The 21,007-nt window shown below is 33.5% G+C and overlaps 1 protein-coding gene across 3 annotated transcripts in view; it reads left to right on the top strand.

The window, feature by feature from the left end:
• Nucleotides 1-21,007, top strand: part of LOC135140435 (uncharacterized) — an 86,994-nt gene that overhangs the window by 45,805 nt on the left and 20,182 nt on the right. For 2 of the 3 annotated variants that reach the window (XM_064070978.1, XM_064070987.1), the window contains exons 3-4: nt 2,567-2,695; nt 18,493-18,731. In XM_064070978.1, the coding sequence (XP_063927048.1) occupies nt 2,602-2,695; nt 18,493-18,731 (333 nt within the window). In that variant the 5' untranslated portion in view covers nt 2,567-2,601. The remainder of the gene's footprint in view (nt 1-2,566; nt 2,696-18,492; nt 18,732-21,007) is intronic. The other variant, XM_064070994.1, reaches the window with a different exon arrangement.

Consider the following 21,007-nt stretch of genomic DNA (forward strand, 5'->3'; position numbering starts at 1 on the left):
AATTGAGAAATCAAAAGTTGAAAAAGCCCAAAATTGAAATATTGAAAAATTGAAACATCTAAAGTGGAAAAATCGAGAAATCGAAAAGTCGAAAAATGTCAATGGCGTATTTATAAACTATATACTACTTTTTAACATTTAAATAACATTTATTCAACAAAATTGTAAGATGGAGAGCATGAACGGATACATTTTGACTAACGATTTAACATGCTTCCAATAACTATAAATTGGAAAATGTTGATTTTTTCCAAAAATCTTGACATCTAAGGTAAAAACTCAACACAGATTCATAAACCGTAAACAGAGGATATAAATTTTAAATTACATCTACTATCGTAAAATTTGGAGAATACGTCATTTCATTGTTGGTGCCTAATTTTGGTGAGCGTTTTACCATTTGATACTTAAATTTAAAATGCAAATTTTGACCAAAACAGCTCTAACAAAAGTCGGCTTATAGATACATCGCTTAGAGACGCTATTGGCCTGAGTGCGCGTCGTCTGTAGATCAAGTAAGTTCTCAGGCGACGATTTGTGATAACCTCTATATATTAAAACGAATATGTACCTATAATTAGGTAATACCAGCGGTAGTGTACGATGCTAAATGTTATTCTGTAAATGTATTTTGACCTCCTATATATTTTTAGAATCTTGTAGAACTTGTTCTTATGAATTCATTTCAATTCATTAATGACTCATTTAGTTGGGCGTTTGTTGTTATTTGCATGGATTTTAAAATTAGGATTTAAAAATAGACCGTTAAAATTTATGCCAAGTTTACAATAAGTGCTGTTATCAGTTTGGGCCGGAGATAAGGTGAGGGATTAAGGCAATCCGGTCTAGTAGTTTCGAAGATGATCTACCTAATAAAAATTTTCGTACTCTAGGAGGCATGAAAAGTCTAGAAAGATGAAAGTAGCAAGTCACCCGATGAACTCGATTGCAAAACTTCATTCGCTTGCGTTTGAGAAGGAAAAATTACAAGTATTAATAGTCACTCGGTATTTAGATCCAAATTTGGATGGTTCCGAAAACCAGATGAAAAATTTATGACATACTCCTACCACAATATAAAAAAAATCTAAGAGTTTTTATATGACTGGGAATGGATTACTGCCTGTTACAAAAAAGAAACCATTAAACAAACAAGTTATAAATAAAAAAGTTTATTTACAAAACACAATTAAAATAAAACCATTATTTATACAAAGTCTTTGAACTATAGCCAAAGTTTGTATAAATTTGTAAAAAAATAATTATGTGACTACATTTTCTTGTGATTGTTTTAATAAATATTACGTAAAATTTCTCGTCACTTGAGGACATTAATTTATAAAACAAATCTAAAAATAGTTTACATTTAAAACATAAGTCGGTTTCAGTTTTCTGGGTTATTTAAAAATAATCCAGAAAATACAACAAAGTAAAATGAAGCAGTATTTTTGTACACTAATAAAATTTTACAATCAAAGTTAAGAAGTCTACGCTTCAAACTCGTAAATCTGTCGATTGGGCTTTAGAGATCGGCAAGTGGTGAACAGGGGCGTATTTGCTTTAGTTTGTAATTCAGTTGGCTGAGGCTAAAGCTTGTTTACAGTGGTAGAACATTATTTTGTAGTTGTATGAATATTATAAACCCCACAAAAAATAGCAATAATTTGAACTCAACACATCATTCCCCATAGAATAAAACCAATTTCGTTAGCAATCGTTTTTTTTTTGCATTTTTTTCCATAATAAGGTGAAAGTTGCAGCTGAGTTTGGGTACAAATAGATTATTTCGCTCCCTGGAATTGAATTTGCACACTTAAAAAAACTAGAGTTACGACTTTAGAGTGAATCTCTGGCAGACAATTATTCTCCTCAATACAACCCTGAGAATCCTGCGATTAGATTTGTCGCCACCACTACAGATTGACGGCAATCTTAACCAAAGCGGTTCTTCGAACAAGTTACAAATTATTATTAGTATACAAAAATAGACGTCGAGTAGAACGTAAGTAGATACTATTTTAGGAGAATTCAAATTACCCTCCAGTTTACTTCCGCCCCTCGCAAACAATTTGCGCTCGTAATCGTCTTGCGGTTAAGTTCAAAGTTATACTGCACCATTTGTGTACCCAAAACTATATTAGTTCACGTTCGTGTAACGTTTAAACACTTTTCCGGCCACATCCTCCAAAAATCCTATCCACTATCATCACACACCTCCCGCAATTTCCATAACCCCCTCATAAATCACTCCCGTCCTCCACAGCATCCTCAACCCGAGTTCGTGGAACGTGCTATCGATATTTCACGATTTCGTACGTTTTTACAAGCCTCGATCTACAGCCCCATCACTCACACAAATTAGTGCTTAGCGGTGCGGTTTTTGCAAGTGTACTTGTTTTAGCCCCTTTCGCTCGCTCTAATGAACCTGGCAAGGACGTGACGCTGACACCCTCGATTATCCCGATCCTTACGACTCAATCCTGCGAACGCCTCGCTTTGATTGAATACGTACAAGAGATTGGAGGTTCTGATCGCTTAATTATAATGTTTGTATGATGGGTTGCAGAGTGGGACGTGGGCCACGGTGGCATCTCACAGAACATGGAGGTGGAGGTACGGGAGGAGGCCTCTCCCGGGGGAAGAGCCGACTCCACCAGGCTGCTGGTCAACAACACGCCTGCTTATCCTGTGGCAGGTAATATAAAATAAATATCCTGTATGCATTATAATAACCTCAATTTATTTTACTTTCGCTACACTGTATTTACCTTCTACGCAATAAATTTTTCTTTTATCACAGCCAGAACTCGTCAAACAAAATATAAATTCAATCCTATGTCTATTTTGCTTTATTGCTTCTGCCAATAATTTATGGAGGCCTCCGTTGTATTATTCGTATCGGCGGACTGGTCAAACATTGTTCGTTTTAGCAAATTATGTTACGTTGTGATGGGGTAGTGTGAGCACGAACGCGGAAAGTAGAGAAAAATTTATGTAATTACTTTCATGTTGTGTAAGCTGTGGGCTGGGGTTTAATGTTAAATGTTTGCTGCAGTAAACACGATGAAAAAAATGTGCTGTCTCAATTTGGCTTACTCTCGTAATGTAGCAGAAAATGGCTCCAATTTACTAAACGAAACATGGAAACTGTTTCTATTTGAATGTTTAAATGTTTAAATATATATATCGGGTGTCTCAGTGTCTGGAAAAAGGCAGATTAACTCTCCGCCACGCTTTTAACATTCAACTGATGAGTTGAGGAAAAAGAGTAAAAAAAATCCTTCTCATATTTGGTGAAATATTTCATTCTTCGATTTCCAAATTCATTTATCATTCGTCTACGATAATTAAAAAAATGTCTTCCAACCTATCATCCACAGTATTAGCTATCTTTTACAGGCACAATTATTTGTTTTCAATTTTTTTAATAGATTTCGAGCACAAAGAAACATTTTATAAACAAACACTGCAGAACGTCTCTTCACAAAAGAAATTGTGAAAAAACAAATTCAATCAGTGTAACTCAAACATCAATACGAGAAACTTTATCTACTAATACAGCCAAAAATGAAAAGGAAACATTCAAGTTCGATTTATGCCATGCTATGCGTCAGATATGTAGCAAATTTATTAGTTGGTACTTTATATGCAAACTTTGTGTCAGATTCTTATTTAATTTAAGACTGTTTAAAATTATGTTAGATTCCTTGATTGCTGCATCAAATTTTGACATGATTTCTTTAATCTCACAAGAAAATTTAAAAATATATATCAATAAAGCACAAGGTTTATTACTCAAGCAGTCTCAAAAAAACTAGCCTGATGATAGAAACAAAATATTAATGTGTAAATAATGTAATTTTTCTTGCATATTTTGAGCAATTTTCTGCATATAATTCCGAACTGTAACTATCACAATAACTAGTAATAACTTTTAGTTAATATTTCTCTTGTCCATGACCACGTTTAATTACCATTTCATATGTTGTTTTTGTGATAATTTGATACGACGTATCAAAAATTGTCAAAGTTTTCAAAACCCTAGGTATAAAATGTTCGCAGTTAATTTTAGGTCACCTGTTGTTTTTATTTTGGGATAAATTTAAAGGAATCTGGTGTTTCTTTGTTGCTTGATGAATTTGAAAAAATCTTTTGACCTTTCAGTGTTCTATTTTTGGAGTTTTAACTCCTTTCTTTTCGTATTAAAGAACACGTATACGACGCGCGCCGGAATAGGATGTCGAGTTCGAGCTACGAGCGCGAACTCGGTGTTGGTGTTGGTGTCGGTGTCGGTGTTGAGGAGACCGAGATCAGTCTGAACTGAGTCTCAACATCGGCATGTAACGCGGCGCAATAGAAAGAGAGAGAGAAAAATATAAACCATCAAACAATATGTACATGAAACGCCTCAGAGAGAGTGGTGCTGATTCCGCCTCTTAGGACCCCCATGATGCTCAAAGAGAACACAACTGACACCCATTGCTAGAATTCAAAGAGTATCTAAATCACAACGACCCTCAGGACGCAGAAGTGGGCGGGGTTAGTACTTATCAAGATGAAACTGATTTTGACAGATGACCCACTTTTCTAAGAAAATAAAGGGTGGGTGGGCGGGGCTAGTCCTGATCAAGATGAGACTGATTTTGGCAAATGACATATCCTCTAAGAAAATAAGGGTGGGAAAAAAACAAATCTTATAAAATCGAATTCGAAATTCCTGTTGGCATTTTTTTTTAGATTTTAGTTTGATAATTTTTTTCAAAATTTCGCAGTTTTTATTTCCCATCTTTTGATTTTTCAAGTTTTAACTTTAATTTTTTATTTTTAATTTTCGAACTTCTCAAGTTAAAATTTTTCCTTTTCACGATTTGCCATTTTTCGATTTTTTGCTAAAAGAACAAATTTATTCGAATAATCTGAGTTGAAACGGGAAATCCCACAAAGTTCTGGGAAAGTCAAGATGGCATTCTATTTTGCAAAAAGAAAAAAAAAATGACTTCGAAGGAGGAAGTTTATAAGAAGTTAAAAAAAGGTCCTAGGGTGCTTCTGCTACGAAATTTTGGAGGGATTATGAATTAAAATAGTTGTTGAATGATCCAAATGAGAAGCGGTTTTATAAGAATGTTTTCATTTAAGAAAAAAAAAAAAACGTTGAAAAGAGAACAGAAGTTAATAAGAAGTTTAAAGAGATTCTAGAATTCTTCTAGTACGAAATTTTGGTGAGATAATAAATTAAATGAGTTTTTGAAGAATTAAGAAGAGAAATGATTCTAGAAAAATTGTTTGGGAATGAGAAAAAAACTAGACGTTGAAGTGAGAATTTAATAAGTATTTATATATTCTTCAGCACATTGCTATCCTTGAAGAACAAAATGCTGGTTTGCCTGAATTTAATATGATAGGAGAAAATTCTATGTGGAACCAGAAGCAATAGAAAAATAGAAGTCGAAAACAAAAATACCTAGCACTATTTATTAAAATGTGTTCGTTTGACTGTTCCAACGACTAAATTAGGTACAACAATTGGTGCCGTTTTTACACGATTTATTACTCATTTAAGAACTGATATTTATTACACTCATTGTAGTCATCAAAGCCCACTAATAACTATATTAAATGATAGGGATAAAGATACCGAAGGCGATAACACTATGATTGAACAGTAATTTGTATTTTAAATCGAATAAGTTATAAATACTGATCTACTCCCCCACCCTCTCTTTTCTTAGAGGGTTTGTCATTTGCCAAAATCAGTTTTTATCTTAGCAAGTGCTAGTCCTGCCCACCCACCCTCTCTTCTCTTAAAGGTATCCCATTTGCCAAGACGATCAGTCAAACAGAAAATTATCGTCCTACTTATTTCCATTTTAAACAACTTTGCCAAAGTTTTTGCAATCGTGATATTTAATGTCCTATATCATCAAATTAAAAATCATATAGTAGCTAATGAACATGGTTTTGTTCAAAGCCGTTCAACTGTGACAAATTTAATGATATCACACTCTTGACAATTTAGATCACAGCCTACCGCTGCAGAAACTTAGTGTGTTTGGTTTTTCAGACAGTTTCTGTTTCGCAGTTAAAAACTATCTAGAGTTAACTTTGTGGAATATAACGGTTTCTGGTCGTTTAAATTTTCAGGCACTTCTGGTGTGCCTCAAGGTTCCGTCCTTGGACCACTATTGTTTAATAGTTTTGTTAATGACATGCTATCTTTCGTAGATCATATTAAAGCAGTTACCTCTGATAACATTAAAATGCTGGAATGTATTATTAGAAACTGTGTAAAAGTCCAAAATGAAACAACATTGAAAATGCTCTTCTTTGCCTTCGTCAGAAGTAAATTAGAGTATGCAAATTTTATTTGGTACCCAAATTATAAAATACATACACAAGAAATAGAAAATCTCCAACGTCGGTTTTTTAAATACATATCTCTACTTCAAAATTCACGGTAGTTACCCACAAAGAGGTGTTCCACAAGACATTCTGTTAAAAAAAAATTCTGCTGTTTCTGTTGCAGGTTGTATAATTACGGCTTACATTCGCTTATTTGTAAAACTCATAAATAATAAAATAAACGATTCGGAGTTACTAAGTTTAATCAGTTTCAATTGTCCTAAGTCTAATCTTCAAAAATACGAAGATCCATAAGAATTCGTCTTTGTATAGGATTGCCAAAACAGTCAAAATATGGCCTGAACTTAACAATTAATAGGAGTTGTATATTTTGTTATCTATATATTAGTTAGGATTTAAATAGAGTTAAGTAAGTATTTGTAGAAATTATAGTCAATTATTCAAGTTAATCTGTGCAGTATTTTGTATTCTTTAATTAGGGTAGACCCTGTTGAAAACAATAAACATTTATTTTCTTAAAGGGTATTTCATTTGCAAAAATCAGTTTCATCTTGGCAAGTATTATCCCCGCCCACCCACCCTCTCTGTGTTTTCTTCACGGAGGTAGAAGAGACCGGAGGGAGCGTACCGTATGCTAGCAATGTAACCATTCTGGCATCGTTCAAGACCCGGTCAGACACCGGTTATGATCTTATTTGAACAAGCCGCCAATATTTGCCAGCCCGACGCAAACGCGCACCTACACTCAACAGCTGACAGGGTTTGGATTTCCAGTGGCGTACTATCACGTAACACGTGCTGTTTATATGCAGTTGTTCGTTCTTGAGTTTGAATTTAGTTGTGCTGTTTTAGTTTTGGACGCGTTAGTGGTGTTTTTAATTTGAATAGACTTTGATAATAAATGAAGATCATAATAACTTTTAGAGACTTATATATAAGGTAGTCAACATAAAATATGTTGCCCCGCCACTGGTTATGACTGCTAAACATTTAGAGGGTGGAGTTTAGCACAGCGCGCATTTCAAGTAGGGTCATAAACGGTGCCTGAGTCTGTGCCACAAAATTCATGACACCTTCCCTCCGGTCTCTTCTACCTCCGTGGTTTTCTTAGAAAGTATCTCAGTAGCCAAACTCAGTCTTACCTTAGCAGCTACTAGATTCACTCACCCGCTTTCTCTTTTTTTGGAGGGTATGTCATTTGCCAAAATCGGTCTTATTTTAGCAGCTGCTAGCCCCCCAACCCACACTCTTTTCTTAGGGGGTATGTCATTTGCCAGAATCAGTTTTATCTTAGCAGGTATTAGCCCCGCCCACCCGCCCTCTCTTTTCTTGCAGGATATCTCATTTGCCAAAATCAGTCTTATCTGGGCAGATACTAACCCCGCCCACTCACCCTGTCTCTCTTTTCTTAGAGGGTTTGTCATTTCCCAAAATCGGCTTTATCTTAGCAACTACTGACGACTAACTTTTACAAAAAATGATCAAAATTTGGAAACATTACGAGCTTACTTATATACACAAGGCAGGAATTTGAATATCTTCTCTGGTGTTTAGTTGGTTATGTTTTAATGGATTTTTCTTTTGTTGGTATTGTTACTTCCCGAGCGTAAGCAAAGGAAGTATTGTAATCGAGTCCGTCGGCCGACTCTCTACTTTTACGTTTTCTCGACCTTTCATGACCCCTAGAAGACGAAGAAATAGGTCTCCCATTTCCGTCTGTCTGTCTGCCGTCCCGGATTTTTATTAGACAGATAATCTCCGAAAGTACTGGACCGATTGTTGTGAAATTTTGTAGTTATATTAGGAATATCATGTAGATGGTTAAACGCTAACCAAAATTTGTTTAATCATCCCCACCACTAATGTGATGACGTCACTTCAAAATTGTACATAGTAAATGGGTTTTAAATTGTATAAAATAATATAGTCCTAAACATGTAGTTTACGACTCCGAATTGAGTTTTTACCCGAAACGTCCAGATTTTTGGAAAAAAAAATCAAAATTATAAAACAACATTTTGCAATTTAATTTTGAATCTGCTAATCCGAATGTTTTGAAATGTTGCAGATGTTTTAAGGATATAAAGAGCAACATAAATCTTTACTCAAAATATATTTGGTTATCCCCTCCAAAAACTTGATGACGTCAGCTCAAAAGTTTGCCAAATAAATCCTATGTAAAATGTACAAAATATGATGAGTCTGTGCTTGTGATATATCACTCCATTCATATATTTTGGATTTGCATATACAGGATGACTCAAAAAAATTAATGAATGCGTAAATTTATTTTATTGATTTACTCAGGAACTACAAAACCGAATGCTTTGAAATCTTGAAGGTGTTTTAAAGTTATCATAAGCATGGTAAGTTTTTGATCAAAATGTATTTGCTCATCCCCCCTAGAAAATTTATGACGTCACCACAAAATTTTGCCGAATAAATCCTATCTAAAATGTACAAAATATGGTGAGTCTCTTCTTGTCATTTATCATGCAATTTTTTTCGATATCCATATACAGGGTGACTCAAAAAAATTAATAAATGCGTGAATTTATTTTATTGAGTTAATCAGGAACTACAAAACCGAATGCTTTGAAATCTTGCAGATGTTTTAAGGTTATAAAGAGCATAATAAATGTTTAGTCAAAATATTTTTGCTTATCCCCTCCAAAAAATTGATGACGTCAGCTCGAAAGTTTGCCGAATAAATGCTATCTAAACTGTACAAAATATAATGAGTCTGTACTTGTAATTTATCAGTCCATTCATATTTTTTGGATTTGCATATACAGGGTGACTCAAAAAAATTAATGAATGCGTAAATTTATTTTATTGATTTACTCAGGAACTACAAAACCGAATGCTTTGAAATCTTGAAGGTGTTTTAAAGTTATCATAAGCATGGTAAGTTTTTGATCAAAATGTATTTGCTCATCCCCCCTAAAAAATTTATGACGTCACCACAAAATTTTGCTAAATAAATCCTATCTAAAATGTACAAAATATGATGAGTCTTTTCTTGTGATTTATCATTCCATTAATATTTTTTGAATTTGCATATACCGGGTGACTCAAAAAAAATAATGAAATCTACTGCGAAAAAAAACATAATAGACATGCATTCTGTCTAAACTCTTTAGACCAATTTTTTCTTTTATAAAATTACGCGTTTTTCGTAATCTACATCATAAAGAATTTTTTTATTATTTTTTGGCGACTCCCGAAACCCCCGTACATAACGAACTGAAGAGTTAATCCGCCATTTTCCAGACACGCAGACTTTTTAATTTTTTAATTGTGTGTGAAGGCTTATCTTATTTTGTAAAATTGAAATAATATTTAATAATGTAAATTTTGAAGGTGAAGGACCCGATATTCCTAATACACATATAAACTTTGACAACAATCGCTCCAATAAAATTCAGAGAGACGGCAGACAGACAGACAGAATAAATTTGACGATATTACAACACTCGAAACCTCATATACCTGAACGAACATTTGTCGAACATAAATTTTGTCCTCGTGTTTTTGACAGTCCGCCATTGAAGTCCTCTTCAGCCACAACTGGGCGACCAACAATATCCATTTATCAAAGGCCTAGGTACAGTAATGGCATTATAATAAATCAATACCCACAGGAAGCATTTTCGTAAAATATTAGCGATGCGTCTCTTTGAGTTCCTTAATGGGTACGATCAAGTTTCCTACCAATCAGTTATGCCAATAATTCCAAGAAAACTTCTAATGTTGTTGGCAAACAAGAAGAAACAGCGACTGGCTCATTATCTCTATATCCTAAACGTTGTTATAAAGTTCGAAACAATAATGTTATTGAAATGCGACATGTATTGAGAAATCCCTCGAGCGTGAATTGGGTGCACAAGGATTAGATCATTATTGAATCTGGAACATATGTACGATTAAATCTGTGTTTGATTGCTGTCTGCAGTAACGAAGACAACTCTTGGCACACTGCAGAATTAATCGTGTGAACAGAAAAATGGAGTTTCCTTTATAAACGACTGCCAGAAAACAGTTACACCGAATTTAGTTTGCTGGGGTCGTTTTTGTAGGATCAGAACGAACAATTAAAAATCGAATAAATGCTTTGGTTTGTTCCAGCTCATGAAACTTGTTTTGCTCGGTCATTTATAACCCAATTATATAATGTTATTGAAATAGAAAAATTATTGAAACAATGTTTATTATTATTATTCTATTTCACGTTGTTTAAAAATCTGAATCCTTCTCGCCATACAATACAAGCCCCAAGCCACAATAATTTACAGCACAATGGGTGGAGTAACCCCATAAATTACCAGGACGTTTCCCGGAAACGCACTATCTGCTCCTGCTAGTCAAAAACAAAGATAAAAGCTCGTCACAGCGTACCGCGGCAACGAAATGGCAAAAGCTCGCTCAGCATACAGCTCTGCTGTAAGTCACTGAGCTTATTAAATTCGACGTCACTCATTAAACCCTGCACAAATTCATTATTCATTAAAAATGATTGGCAGCTGCGCTAATACGCATTCAAAAGCTGCAAATAATTCGAAAGCTGCGGAATGAAGGCAGTTCTAATTTCGCACGAGATTGTGTTTATAGTACGAGGAACAAAAAGGACAATGGTGTCTGATTTATTCTTACTCGCGTAGTTTTAAATCAAAGGAGAGAAGAAGAAGATTGGTGTGGGAGAGAATTGTTCCGCATTTTATGACAGAGCCTCAAGAGACATTGTCGTTCTTTTGCGCCGGGATTCTAACTAGATTACGCTTTTTTACTGGAACGCTAAACAGGAACGTTGTCGAAAGAGATAAGGTGTGTTGACATAATTGGGATTAGTGGGGGTTTCGGGAGAGGGAGCTGTTTGGGTTGCGGTATTTTAATAAAGAGTACAATCTGTTTCGTCGTTTTTTGTTTGAAGTGTAAAAAGCAAAAATTAAGTAATGTGTTTTGAAGTTTTTGCAGATTTGTTGCTTTTTGTAATTAAACAGAAATATTATTTTTAAAATAAACGATATACAGGGTTTCTATAAATTATTATAGGGTCGAAGTAGGTCATGAAAACGTGCCGTCTCTCAGTTTTGAACTTTACTAAATGCCCAAGGACGCATGATACAAACCACACGTATCTGTATAACTGGTTGCTTAGATGCTTTATATCTTATTAAAAAATAAAACTAACGCTAGACGAGAGACAAGTTTGAATTGGGCGCCATTTGTTGCCTTAAACGCAACCAGCAATTCTTCTTTAAATCTACCTGACGCGCTGGGATAGACGACTACCGGACGTGGGTCATAAAAACATCGTAAGCCGATAATGAAGAATAATGATAATTTATGACAGGCGGCCCACAACATACCTTCAGCACAGAATAATCATTTCTCGTATTCTTTTGAGATATTAATTTTAATATTCCAGATAATTATTATATTATTCAAACACAGCAAACAAGGCTTATGAAGCCCGTCTACTACTTTATTCGCCTAAATGTATTATTAATACCGTTTTCTTGTTATTTCGATAAAGGAACAAATTAAAAGCACAGTTCTATTTTTAAACGTTCTGTATTTTTGCCCGGTAAAAATGATAAATGCTAAGTTATATAATAAATGCTGAGTTAAAAAATAAATTCTCAGTAAAAATAATATATGCCTGGTGAAATAATAGCTGCTTAGTTAAATTAATAACTAAATTCGGTTAAATAAGGAATGCTTAGTAAGAACCCTACGTGCTAAGTATAAAAATTGGTCGAAGGTTATTTCGACAGAACTTCCCTCGCCCGTCAAGTGCAGCACAACAAATAATACTCCCGCAGAAGGCGCAAATTGAAAAATGAAATATACTTAAAATAGACAACAAATCTGAAAAATCGAAAAATCAAAAACTTAAAAATCGAAAAATCAAAACACCCAAAAATCGAAACATTAAAAAACCAAAATATTAAAATATCTGAAAATTGAAAATCCAGACATTGAAAAGTTCTCAATATTCAAATCCTGAAAAAATGAGTATTGAAAACTTGAAAAATTGCGAAATCCAAGCATCAAAAAATAGTAAAATCGAAAAATGTAAAATTTAAAAAATCCAAAAATTGAGAAATAAAAGAAAAGAAAAATCAAAAATTTAAAAATTCCAAAAATTGAAAAATTAAAATATCGAAAAATTGAAGAATTTTGAAATCGAAACACCAAAAAAATAAAAAAAAAACAAAAATCTAAAATTCAAAAATCAAAAAATTGAACACTCGAAAAGCCAAAAAGTCGAAAAATCGAAACATCGGAATGTTCACAAACTGAAACATCGAGAAATCAAAACATCAACAGTAGAGGAGTCAAAAAATCAAAAAATTAAGAAATCAAATTAGACCAAAATTGAAAAATCGAAAAGTTACTAATTGAAAAATTGAAACATTTTAAATGAAAAAAAAATCGGTAAACCGAAAAATTGAAAAATCTAAAAATCGAGAAATTGAACAATCTAAAAATTAAACAATTTAAAAATCGAAGAATTGGAAAACCAAAAAATTTAAATTGAGAACTTGAAAAATCGAATAATCGACAAATCAAAACATCAAGGAAAACAAAAAAATTAACGGAAAATCTAAAATTTAAAAATTGAAAAATGAAAATACCTATCGAAAAATTGAAAAACCGAGAAATCGAACTTCAAAAAATGGGAAAATTGAAGAACCGAAACATTGCAAAATCCCAGAACTGAAAAACTGAAAAATTGAAAAATGGAAGGAAAATTGAAAAATCGAAAAAAAGAAAAAAATTCAAAACTGAAATCTTGAAAAACTGAAAAATGGAAAGAAAATTGAAGAATCGGAAAAGTGAAAAAATCCAAAATTGAAACATTGAAAAATTCAGAAATCGAAAAATTGAAAAATCACAATTGAAGAAAGAATTAAAAAATCGAGAAATAGAGAAATGGGAAAATTAAATAATCAGTTAATCAAAAAATTGAAAAATCGAAAAATTTAGAAACGTCAAAAATTGAAAACTGAAAAATAAAAAAAATTAAAAATCGTAAAACTAAAACATCGGAAAATTGAGAAATCGAAAAAGAAAGAATCGAGAAATCGAAGAATCGATAAATTGAAAAATCCCAACAGTAATATGTCGAAAAATTGAGAAATCGAAATCGAACAAAACTGAAGTATCGTAAAGTTAATAAATTGAAAAACTGAACATTTTTGAAAAAAAAAAAAATCGTATCAAAAACTAAAAATTCAAAAAATCGAGAAATTGAACAATCAAAAAATCAAAACATTGAAATCCCAGTAAGTTGATAAATATGAAAATTTAAAAAACAAAAAATTAAAAATTATTAAAAATCCAAGAATTGAACAACAAAAAAAATCTAAGCCTGTAAACTCAGAAAATCGAATGATCGAGAACTCAAAACATTAAAGAAAACAAAAAATCTAAAATTTAAAAATTCGACAAATTGAAAAATCATGGAACTGAAAAATCGAAAAGTCGAGATATCTCACTAATCTAAAAAGCTAAAACTTTAAAAACTGAAAAATTAAAATATCGAAAAATTTAAAAACGAAAGAAACGAAATATTGCAAAATTCCAAAGCTGAAATATTGAAAAACCTAAAAATGGAAGGAAAATTAAAGAATCGAAACAGTGAAAAAATCCCAAACTGAAACATTGAAAAATTGAGAAATGGAGAAATGGGACAATCAAAAAAATCGGTCTAAAGAATTTAGACAGTACTTCCATGGCTATCGGAAACGTGACGACTGCATGCCTATTATGTTTTTTTTTTTCACATTAGATTTCAAAGCATTCGGTTTTGTAGTTCCTGATTAAATGAATAAAATAAATTTGCGTATTCATTAAATTTTTTGAGTCATCCTGTATATCCGAATCCAAAAAATATGAATGGAATGATACATTACAAGAAGAGACTCATCATATTTTGTACATTTTAGATAGGATTTATTCAGCAAAATTTTAAGGTGACGTCATGAATTTTTTAGAGGGGATAAGTTGATATATTGTGATTAAAACGATCCTGCTCTCCTAACAAAAAAATATTGTTCGTCTATGAAACAAGCTCGTCTTAGACAAAGTATTCGTAAAAAAATATGTCTAAAAAAAATGTATGTATGCTGGTCCCGATTGCGATTATGGTTTAAATATTTTTTAGATAATCCTGACATAGATGTAGAAACATTTGTGACAGCCAAAGACGTTTTTTTTGAGAAAATTATCTTTGAATTTAGATCAAATTGAAATAGACACTAGGCAACAGGCACATTTGGGCAAAAGAAAGAGAAATTAGGGTTACGGCTTCAAATTTTGGACGTATTTACAAACTTAGACCGACTACAACAACAGCTCAAACTGTGGAGTCTCTGTTGTACAGTACATTTAGAGGTAATAGTCATACATACTATGGACAACAAAGTGAGGAAAAAGCTGTTTTGAAATAAATAAAAATATAAAAACTGAACGGTGTGGCTTCTTTATTTCAAAACAATTTCCTTACTTGGCTGCTAGTCCAGACAGGGTTCTAGAGGATAGGAGTGCATTAGTCGAAATTAAATGCCCTTCAAATTCGCAAGATCTGTCTCCCGAAGAAGCGGTTAGAAAAAAAATAATCCAATTTTGTACATTGACAGACAGAGAATTGAAACTAAAAAAAAATCATGATTACTACTTTCAAGTCCAGGGACAAATGCTTGTTACGGGTATTTCACAAGTTTATTTTGTTGTGTGGACGCCCAAAGGAATAAATATAGAAAAAATTTATAACGACGAAGAAATATGTAAAAAGATGGCAGATAAACTTGGCAGATTTTACTTTGGCGCATTATTGCCCGAAATAATTGATTCAAGAAGAAAGAGGTACCTGCCTTTGCGAGAGATTTTTTTTAAATAAATAAAAATTGTTTCTATTTTTTTCTATACTTTAATAATTTATTAGGAGTACATTTTTCATAACCAAGACTTGCATATTTTTATTATAAATATATTTTGAAAATGATCTCTCGGCAAATGAAAACATATACGAGCACTTTTTTCCAGTAAACAATGAAGGGAGAAGTTACTGGGCGTAGGGCTTTTTTAAAACACCTCCTTTCTGGGATAAGTAGTAGATAGACTTAGCTACTTATACGTGTTAAACAAGAGCTGTATTTTATATATTTTTTATTATTACTATAAATATGTTTATTAGTTTTATAAATTAACAAAGCAAAATATATATTAACAATATTACAATGAATTTTTAGTAATTATGGGTATTGAATTCAGGATCCTGAGTGCAGTAAAAATATTATAGTTCCCCAGTTTTAATTCGGTTTTATGATAGTACCTCATTGCGTAAAAGTTAATTTCCTTAACAATAGATTACTACGGCCGGTCCTGGCGGATTGTTATAAAACTGAGTTCCTTGCCATAAATTAGAAAAATCAGCCGAGAACGCTAACAATCAGCTTATGGTAGAGCACGTGATAAGGGTTTTACCTGGAAAGTCGCTACCGTAAATTTTAGTGGCGCTCCTATCGGCAAAGTACTGAACTAACGGCTCAAAATCTGTCGAATTGATACCCATTTTTTTCAATAATTGTTAGTTTTTGCTAAAAACTCTGCTAACCAATAGATCATTAATTTTCCTCTGATATTCCTGTTAAAATTATTCGACGTATTTTGCATTAATTTGTGGTATATTTTGATTTTAATAAACACATTATTATTTAAACAAATTGTATCACTAGCAAACATTTAATGACTCTGCGACCTGTAAAAAGTGATGTTTTATCCATGTGCAAATTTTCAAGCGATTCTATGATGGTTATGACTCAAAAAACTTGAAAAGAAAACATACAATGGTGCTTTTTTTACAATATTTCTCAGCCATATTTTTTTAATTGATTGAACTGGTCTCTGCGCTCTCATACCTCATCTAGCGAGTCCCCTTAATTTATTACAATAAAAAGAAACAAATTTAAACATTAACATCACTGCAACGTAACTGTGTTTACTGGGATTGGTCTCAATTATAGAAACAATTTTTCAACAAAGTTCATAAACATACGAGGGTAGCGCCAAATATTCCCGGCCTGGCATAGATCCAGGTACAGTAGGAGGACAAAATCTTAGAAATATGTCAGTTCAAGTCTCATTAGGTCTGAAACATACAAAAATGCAGCTTACGCCAAATAGTTTTTTGGTAACACACATTTGTTCATCACGATGTCAGAAGTCACGAAAATTGAGTATAAAATTACTCACTCCAGGAGGTATTTCCTCTCAAAACATTAAAGATCGGATGGACGAGGTGTATGGCCAAAAATCACCGACATATTCTGTGATGAAGGAGTGGTCAAAACGGTTTCGAATGGGTTAGAAATCTTTGGAAGATGATCTAGAACAGGAAGGCCCATGGAAGTGTTAACGGATAACAATATTGCTCTTGTTGAGGATCTCGTATTATATGATCGACGCTTGAAGGTGAAAGAAATAGCACAAAAGTCGAGGCTCTCAGATACAACCGTTCGCCGAATCGTCCATGATCATTTAGGCATGAATAAAATTAATGCAATGTGAGTTCCTAAATATCTCCCAGCAATTCAGCGCCAGCGTCGTGTTGAATCTGCTCAGTCTTTTTTGGAGCTCTGTGGAGAAAATCCTGTGGACGCACCGAAGACAAATGTCACAGGGCATGAAACTATGGTTCTGTACTAAGAGCCTCTGTACAAAAGAGAGTCGATGGAATGGAGATGAAAAGGAGAAGCACCACCAAGAAAGTTCAGAGTCTGTCAGTCGACAAAAAAGGTGATGCCTACCATCTTTTGGGATTCTGAAGACATTCTTCTTACAGATTTTAAAGAACGCAACACCACAGTTAATGCGACATATTACGTAGCACTTGTGCGTAAATTACGCCAAAATATTCGAGACTCCAGGCGTGGAAAATTCACTAGAAAGATGGTGTGCTGCACAACAATGCATCCGTGCACTCTGCTGCAATTACGCAAGTTCGTGATTGAACTTTTCAACAAATCTATCACCCTACTTATAGCCAAGATATGACCTCCAGTGACTATTACCTGTTTAAAAAATTGAAAAAAACCTTCGAGGATGCCATTTTGGAGACGACGAAGAGGTGAAGTCTGCAGTTTCGGCACATTTTGGGACCAAGCAGAAAGAATATTTTTTTAAATGTATTGAATTGTTGCTGAAACGATCTAATAAGTGCATTGATGTCAGGGAGGACTACATTGAAAAATAAAATTTAATTGTAAGTCTACGCCGTTTCTTTCATAGCCAGGCCGGGAATTTCTGGCGCTACCCTCGTACGTCAGCGTATAAGTAATATATTTTTGTCTAGAATAATAATGTCGATAATAATCTGCATAATTTATTAACTTCTTTTGAATAACAAATCCAGTTAAATACTATAAACAATACCACACAAATAAATTCACTTTGACGCCACTGGTATTTTTTTACTTAGATTATCCGGATAAACTCCTTTCTAAACATATATAAATTCCAATTTATTTATCTCGTTTAATTTGACTTGTGAAAACTCAAAAGCACAGCGTTTTCCTTCCGACAAGCTCTTTTCCCTCAAACATAAACAAATGCGAGCTGTATATATACGCGTCCACCCCCTTGAATGTCTACTTAGTTTAAAAGAAAATAGCTCTTCTTGCAGAAGCTGTTTTCATTTAAGCTTTTAGCGTAATGTAGCGGTAAACGAAACCGTTTATCCTCTGCCATCCGGTGTAAACGTAGAAGAAAGTGCCACCTCCACATCCATTATGCTAAGAGATACCCAAATTAATTATTTAATCCATCCTTCAACGACAGCCATAATATTTTACCGGCAAAAGTGTGCAGTCGCGTGCCCGAATAATTTAAAACTTTTACAACTAAAATGCCATAACGATCGTGAATTTTTCAGTTGCTTATTATTTCTAAAAATTCCTCGCTCGTTCCTTTGATAATAATTAATGTTTTGTTTGAGTGGGACCACGTCAAACAGGGAAAGATCGATCGCGAATGCTTGCGCCGTTAATAATGAACGCTCCTGTGTAAAATTGAGTTTTATTTTTCTTAATAATGATTAAACAGAAGTTAATTATTTTTTTCCAGACGGACCAGTGGTGATAGTCCGTGTCGAAGAGGTGCTGCTCGTGGTCCTGGTGCTCATGATATGGGTAGCTGCCATTGCCTTGTTCTTCAACCGATGGGGGAAAATCCGCATGTTGGAGCCGTACCAACCCAAATTTCACCATCAACCCCATCGACCGTCTTGTCCTCTGGCCCCACTTAGCCCCCCCGGAGCTACTCAAGTGAGCAACACCATTCCCAGAGCGCAGAAACCGACAACTGTACGTTCTAGTCATGCGTAGATTGAAATTAGAGAGCACATTCGCACCACGTTTTGTTTAGAATAGATGGATAAAATGGAATCGGTGGAGCGTTTGACGTTGTAGGTGGCTTAGAGAAAATTGACAGGTTAATCGACGTACGACCTAACACGGTGTTGCCGGCTCGTTCAGCCGTGTAAAAGGAGACGTTACAAACTGACTGATTTTATTTATATCGAGGTTTCCAACGGGACAAGTTATCACAATGTTTTCAGTAGGAGTAGCGTGGGAGACGACTAATAGGTACGCAAAAAAATTGATCTACATCACATCCATCATTTTAAAAATCCGGGGAATGATTATGAGCTTTGATGTATGTAACCACAACTACATACATTTCCAGTACACTGCAGTGTAATTACTCGTCTCACTCAATTTAACAATTATCGTGGTCCAGAACAGTAAACAGCTGGAAAGAGGATTTCTACGTTATTTGAAAGGAACACGGAATGTTTAATCACTAGAAGGATCAATTAATTGGTTACGTCGACGTCAGTTGGAGCGGACGTTCTGTATACAGAAGTTACGTGTTTATTCATGATAAATGTGCGATTTCATTACATTTAAAAAAAAAATTGTCGAAGGTTATTTCGACAGGACTTCCCTATAAATGCGTTTTAACAACCTATAAATTTTGTTGGGTTTGTCTACGACATCCAATTTTTTTTTAATGACACTATATATTTTCGTGAATTGTTGTCGAGCTTGTTTATTTAAGTATAATACTTTAATTACCCATACTACGCCACTATTTACGATTCGAACGCATTATCTATGTTACGAAAACACACTTGTTAATATTTAATAATTATCCCTATTATTATGTCTTGAACTATTGTCGAATGATTTAGTATTAAAAAAATCATAGTAAAAAGTGTAAACACTTTAGTTACAACTATTGGTAAACAAGAATTTTTAACGTAATCATTTCTTTTCTAGTGATACTTTTCAAAATAAACATGTTTACGAAATTTATATATTCATAGAGATACATAAAACGACGGTTAAATAATTTATAAAAGCGTCACTTTTTGAGTAAATATTTTTGATATCTATCAAATTGTAAACAACCCGCTGGTAGTAAATGAAAAATTTCGACCGATGTACGAAAAAAAAAGGGGAAACAAATGTGTTAAATAGCTTCAAACTTACCAACTTCTTTCAGTGCTTCCGTTTCCGTTTGCTCTTTCAAGATTTTTTTTTATTACTTTACTGCATACTCGACTGGTTCTAGTGGTATTAAATTTTAATTCTACTCTATTCTGACTATTTAGCCGCTATATTATAGTTCAAGCATGCAAGGTCGAAAAATATTAAATTATTTGTCTGACATTTAATTTTAATTTCCACGTACACGATAAAGCTGAACTACAATGACTTTTTTAGTACTTTAGTCTGCATAAATACATATTACATTAGTCCTTTACATTTATGTCCCGTCAAGAAAAGTTTGTAATCCGGTTTCATCCTCAAGTATATCATAAGTTTTATAAAGTATTTACGTGTAAATACAGACGGAGTGCATAATGATGAAATTTTAATTATTGTTATTTTAAGTAATAAACAAACTTCAAACACATTCTGACAAAAGTTGATTTTTTTATTGCATTTAGACGCTCATAAAAAAACATGTAAAAATTTGACAACCACAACGTTTATGAGCTATTACTGATGTTGACGAAAAAATCTTTTTACTACAAAATTGACGACTTGTTTTTTTTTTATAAAAACATTTAGGGGCCACCTCTTCAATCCACTCTTACAAATTAAAATATTAAAACACTTAACTAAATTACCAAAATCTTGTCCCTTAATAGCCTAAACTAACCACTTTACTCGCCTGTCATTCTCTAAACCACTCGCTCTAATTAAGCAAACCGTATCCACCGATTTAATTAAAAACGCACGCTAGAAATATAGAACAGTACGTTTTCTCCACCACTGGCACAACCGTATATTTTAACAACCCCGTCATGATTATCCTACATTACCACACATCCGGTAAAAAACAGCATCCACTGCGGACATTTTAATCTTCGCAGATGCATAAGCCACTGCGGCTCCATTTACAATAATTGCAACCACCACTAGCTAAATTAAAGAAAAGCTCATTTTTTACTCTCTTTAAAACAAAAAAATTAACACTAACTTTATTAAAAGATGCACTAAATTTGAAGGGTTCAGTTTGGTCGATTTATCATTTGCCCTTTCATGTTTTTGCGGTTAGCTGAGTGGAA

The sequence above is a fragment of the Zophobas morio genome, unplaced genomic scaffold, assembly GCF_036711695.1.
Source record: "Zophobas morio isolate AGI-343-1 ecotype UQ-CSIRO unplaced genomic scaffold, CSIRO_AGI_Zmor_V1 ptg000004l, whole genome shotgun sequence".
In the NCBI taxonomy this organism is placed as follows: domain Eukaryota; kingdom Metazoa; phylum Arthropoda; class Insecta; order Coleoptera; family Tenebrionidae; genus Zophobas; species Zophobas morio.